We start from the raw sequence: 6,031 nt of genomic DNA, 5'->3' as shown, positions 1-6,031 counted from the left end.
TTACCCCAAGGAAATTTTTTCTGATGTGGAAGATCAGCCTAAGTCGCAACCACAGAGCATACTAAAATAAACCAAGAGCGATGATACCAATTGTGGAATTCGGGTTAATTTCCACCAATAATAACAAATATCTATAATAGTATTATTTTAATCCTTTAAAATTACTAACATAATTTAATAAAAAAATAAAATAACTTTAATACGTTACTAATATTTTTATTTAATACCTTACGTAGATGATATTTGTTAAAATTAAATTATTATAATGATATATATAATATAAATATATGTATAACCAAAATATATTATTTAATATAATTTAATTTGAAAAAATTTATCATTAAATAAATTAATATATAAAAAGAAGTTAAAACATAAATATGAAACTAATATTATAGCTATGTGGCGTGTAGTGGTGCAAGGGGCACGAAGGGGAGAATCAATAAGAGAAAGGCGATGTCGATTCTTATTCGTATTCGTTATAGACCTACATTTAAAAATAATTTCTTCTCGAAGAGGTTTTTTTGTTGACAAATCCACAAATTCCCCTCTCTTCCACATGATAAATAAAAGAATTTATGAAATTTTGTTAATATTATATGATTTAATGGCATGATCTATGGTTACAGTTATTTTTTTTTTATATGTGTTCTAATTTTGGGTTACTGAAATATTTTCATGCTTAATAAACTAAACTACTGTTTTCTCTTAAATACATGCATATATATTATTGCCATGAGGGGTTATTATAGAATGAAATATTTTAGGCTTATTCTATGACACGTAAAACTTATCGCATGCTCTACTATTTTATAGAATGAAGTATTTAAAATGTGTGTTTTCTCTATACTTTAAAGAGTACACCGAGCTTTATAGCTCATTTCTTCTTAAGTTCATTTTTCAGACATTACTGAATTATAGTCTTTGGACTTAGCGCTGGGAGGATCAACCGTTTTCGTTGTTGTACAATAGTTTTTCATCGTTATTATGGTGGCATGAAACTATATTACTGAATATAAATATTATATTTTATTTCAAACATTTGATATTACTGATATATGTTTACATGATATTTTATAGTGATGTTATATATGTGTGTTTTAGGAATTTTACAAGTTAACTATAAACATCGTATTGTATTAATGACAATTATTCTGATTAATTCCTGTATTCGAATAATGTATAAGATTTTAAAGGTATTTGAAATCTGTATGTGTCTGACTAGATTAAGTCATAATGTGTGGGTCAGACTTAGCAGATTACAATAAATTTCATCGCAACTAAAAGAATGTCCAAGTAACGAAACACCGACCTTCTAAGTTTAATACCGACATTCTTTATAATCATCCGCAGCTATTCCTCGGAATCCTTGAAGAAAACATCTCGCTCTTCTCCGCATTCGAATTAACACCAAATATTGACGAAATTCCTAAATAACTAACCCCTGAATAAGCTTCTTAATTAAATAGCCTAACCACCTAATCAAAATATCAAAACCCTAAACTTATATGTACAAATCAATAAACATATTAGAAAATTAATACTTTCTGAAGATTCCATATGATGAGGTATTGATGTTTGAAAATTGTATTAATATATAAAATTAATTAACTCAAACTTTATCATGTCAAATTATTAATAGTAATAAATTAAATACAAAAAATATTTATCTAAATCTATAAATGAATAGATAACATTAAATTAATGTTAGAATCTTAAATCTTTAATATTTTAAATTAACACACAAATATAAAAACACTGGAATTATTAACTAAATCATCAAAAATATTTAAACTATATAAAAATTTAAAACTTTTAAAAGATATAATATTAATTATATCACACTTGATTTATATATATATATAATTGGTTGTTGATTTGGATTTTAATAATAATTAATTAATGTATAAATTTCAAAGAAACAATTGCAGAAAATCAAAGATAATCATAAAAACGACTACCGTACTGTGCCCCGAAAACCAAATCAGAAAGCAACGATTATACGTGTAAAGAATAATGCATACCGCTCGTAGAACGGGGGTCTTGTATTGGGATATTTATTTCTTTCTCCTTATATGAAGTGATGGATTTACTTTTATTTATTTTAAATCATACATAACATTTACTTTTTATTTCGTTTGGTACCTCATCTTTAAGAACTTAACATAATTTTACGTTAAACCTATTTTATGGATCTTTCATTTCTCGATTATCTTCTTATTCCTATTTGGTCACAGAAGTTTAAATTTTTTAATTTAATTACTTAACTTTTAAATTTTTTTTATTTTAATTATATTAATAAAAAAATAAAAAAATTCATGCCAAAAATATTAATAAAATAAATTAAGAGTGATTAAAACATGTGCAATTTGAAAGTTAAGTAATTAAATTGAGAATTTTTAAATTCTTGTGACTAAAATAGGAGTGAGAAAATAGTTGAGTGATGAATGATGTAATTACCCATAAAAATACAGTGTAACGGCAACATACTAGAATGAAACAAAAAGTAAACGTTGGGTATGATTTTAAAACAAATACAAATTTGGGTACAAAACGAAACAAAAAGTAATAGTTTATGTACTAAATGTGTAGTTTACCCTTATTTTTATATAAACAATTCCATTATGTAATTAATAAATCATGTAAGATTCAATGTACTGGAATTAAAAAAGAACAGTCCAAAACAAGTCTGGCGTCGTCTGTAATCCCCACTCCGACAGCATGGTGTCACAGATGAGATAGAGAACTTACTTGTTTTCAGTTTGAAAACACAAGCCAAAAAGTCACAATTTGTTAACAATTTTGTGTTAAAATAATGTTATATATATAAATCACTCCTCCATTTCGGGATTGTGTGTCCCAAGTTTGATCCATATCGCATGAAAATGTGTGTTTTGAACAAGTAAAAACTGAATCACGATGAAGGTAAAGATAGAAGGGATATTATTATAATACGAAATCAATTATATTGGAATAAGATGTATACTTAATTGTGTCAAGAAATGGCAAACGCTAAAGCCAAAACACAATTTCAAAAGAATAATAGTTCACATCAAGAACTACGTTCCTTTTATATATTTGCTGTTCATTTCATTATATTAAAAAGGGAGAGAGATTTTTTCCATTTGAACATTTGTTTTAGATTCAGAGCACGTGTTATCTTTTAGGATAAACTATATGTTTTTCAGAAAATAACCTCAGTGACCGAAAATGTCTTATAATATACGATTTTAACTAACTTTTTTTGGATTTGTCAAAATGACCAACAAAATCGCAATGCAATCTTAAATTCGCGTTGCGATTTTCCATTTCGCGTTACGATTTTCAGATTCGCGTTGTGATAGTCTAACAGATTCGCAGTGCGATAGTCCAAAATCGCAACGGTAAAGCGACTAGTGGTATTGCAATTGTTTCTTAAGAATTTTCTCTAAAAAGATAGTATCCGCGAGGACGTGTCAAAGACACGTATGACCACGACCACGATCCGATACGAGACGGCGACGGCGGCGGCACGCGAGAGTCCCCCTTGTTTAGATTCAACTGATCCAAGCCAACTCGGTTGCCTCTCCATTACCATTTGTCAAACAAAATGAGTGGCAGAATCAGATCCCAAAATGAAACAAGAAAAGAATTGGAAACAAGTGTTGGTAATGCTCAATCTCACATAGTATTGAAAACACTATTGGGAATGAGTATTTAAGGCTTAGATTTCCCACTTCCTTGTTGAGTGAAAGAGAACAAGGAGAACTCTAGCGCGCCGCCGCCGCCATCTTGTGTCGTGGTCGTGGTAATACGTGTCTTTGACACATCCGCGCGGATACTATCTTTTTAGAGAAAATTCTTAAGAAACAAATGCAATGCCACACAATGCAAATCTGAAAATCGCGTTGCGAATTTAAGATCGCATCGCATTGCGATTTTGTTGGTCATCTTGGCAAATCCAAAAAAAGTTGGTTAAAATCGTATATTATAAGACATTTTCGATCACTGAGGTTATTTTCTCTATGATTTTTTATCCGCCTGCCTATACCATTTTGTGCTATTAAAAATGAGAGAGACTTGAGAGTTGTAGCCAAAATCTGAGAAATTTTGAGAGGAAATCAATGGAGAACCATCTGCAGCAGAAACATGATGAAGCTCATCAAGTCCTGGTTTTACCTTTCCCAAGTCAGGGTCACATTAACCCAATGCTTCAATTCTCCAAACGCTTAGTCTCAAAAGGCCTAAAGGTCACCCTCATCACCACTTCCAAATCCATGCAACCCTCCGCACCTTCCATCCACTTCCACTCCATCGACTTCCAAGAAGCTGAAGCAACCACCGACATCAACGAATATATTCGACTTTATGAATCATTGATCCCAGCAAGTCTAGCCCAGTTCATCGAGAAGCACCGACCTAAAGTGTTAGTTTACGACTCGGGTATGCCGTGGGCGCTGGATGTGGCTAAACGGTTTGGTTTACAAGGAGCTTCGTTTTTCACCCAGTGTTGGGCAGTGAACGCCATTTTTTATCATTTGAAAATGGGGACTCTCAGGGTGCCATTGGAAGAACAGATTCGGACGAATGCCGTTGTTTCGTTGCCGTCAATGCCGGAACTAGAGATCAGTGATTTGCCATCGGCTGTGTATGATAATTCAGGGTCGTATCCATGTTTGTGGAATCTTATCAGAAGCCAGTTCTCTAATTTTCAGAAAGCTGATTGGACCTTCTGCAACACTTATGATAAGCTTGAACACCAAGTTAGCTCCATTCAAAATCCTCACTATTCTTTTTTTACCATTTGCTTCATTCTGCTGATAATTTCTTACAGATAATCAACTGGATGGCAAGCAAATGGCCAATTAAGACTATCGGTCCAACAATTCCAACTTCCATCCATGTATTCAGACAAACGATTGCAGGACGATAATGATTATGGTCTCCACCCCTTCAAACCCCACACCGACCTTTGCATCGAGTGGCTAAACTCAAAAGAAACCGGCTCGGTCATCTACGTAGCATTTGGAAGCATAGCCGGTTTAACAGAGGAGCAAATGGGGGAACTGGCCATGGGTCTTAAATCAACCAAAAAACACTTCTTGTGGGTAGTTCGAGAAACAGAGCAAAACAAGCTTCCCAGCAACTTCATAGAAGAAACATAGGAGAAGGGGTTAGTGGTTTCATGGAGTCCACAGCTAGATGTTTTGAGTCATAGGGCGGTGGGTTGTTTCATGACTAACTGTGGCTGGAACTCCACGCTCGAGGCGTTGAGACTAGGGGTGCCCATGATTGCTATGCCCCAATGGACGGATCAAATAACTAATGCCAAGTTTGTGGCTGATGTTTGGGAGGTTGGAATCAGAGTTAAAAAGGATGGGAATGGGATCATCACAAAGGAGGAGATTCAACGGTGTGTAAGGGAAGTAATGGAAGGGGAGAGAAGCTTGGATATCAAACGGAACTCCGAGAAATGGAGGAAATTAGCCATAGATGCTGTTGATGATGGTGGAAGCTCTGACAAGAATATTGAGGAATTTGTGGCCAAAAATTACATGCAATTAGCACCACATCACTCTCCTTATTATGAATAAGTTACTAATTAGTATGTGTATTTGAATTTGGTGGTTTTCAATACTGTTACTCTTTATATTTTTAGATTGCAGTTATTCAAATAATAATAAAATTAATTACAATTACAATTACAATTACAATTTATTTTAAATATTTTTGTTGGTCAAATTATAAAAGTTTAATGAGCGAGTTTGGTGCTACATCACAACATCTGATTGATTGTTAATTAATTTTAAAAACAATTATTTATAATTAATTAATTTAAAAAAAAATTTCTTTAAGGAATCACATAGACATGTTAAGTCAACTTTCCAATCCATATTTCAATCCATGTGAACCTACTTATTTAACAGGAAATGTTGACTATTAGTCAATTAGCCATGTCCGTTCAACCAAGGATGTTTAGCCCCAAAATGGAATACAAGGTGACAAAATACTTCGAGAAATAAAAACAGAATTGATTATTTTGTCAAACATA

The 6,031-nt window shown here is 32.4% G+C and overlaps 1 protein-coding gene across 1 annotated transcript; it reads left to right on the top strand.

Annotated features, from left to right (window-relative positions):
- The first annotated feature begins 4,880 nt into the window (after positions 1 to 4,880).
- Positions 4,881 to 5,573, top strand: LOC120212752 (UDP-glycosyltransferase 74E2-like). Its single transcript, XM_039210956.1, has 2 exons — positions 4,881 to 5,087; positions 5,178 to 5,573. The coding sequence occupies exons 1-2, from the start codon at positions 4,881 to 4,883 to the stop codon at positions 5,571 to 5,573; spliced, it is 603 nt and encodes a 200-aa protein (XP_039066887.1).
- The last annotated feature ends 458 nt before the right edge of the window (positions 5,574 to 6,031 follow it).

Source organism: Hibiscus syriacus, unplaced genomic scaffold (genome assembly GCF_006381635.1).
Source record: "Hibiscus syriacus cultivar Baekdansim isolate YM2019G1 unplaced genomic scaffold, ASM638163v2 tig00110015_pilon, whole genome shotgun sequence".
In the NCBI taxonomy this organism is placed as follows: domain Eukaryota; kingdom Viridiplantae; phylum Streptophyta; class Magnoliopsida; order Malvales; family Malvaceae; genus Hibiscus; species Hibiscus syriacus.
This window is presented reverse-complemented; position numbering and strand designations above follow the sequence as displayed.

Excerpts from the sequence above, each read along its gene's own strand:
- LOC120212752 (XM_039210956.1), top strand. The coding sequence starts at position 4,881 with ATGTATTCAGACAAACGATTGCAGGACGATAATGATTATGGTCTCCAC. Across the intron at positions 5,088-5,177 it reads CCAAAAAACACTTCTTGTGG|CTAGATGTTTTGAGTCATAG; the intron begins GTAGTTCGAGAA and ends TGGAGTCCACAG.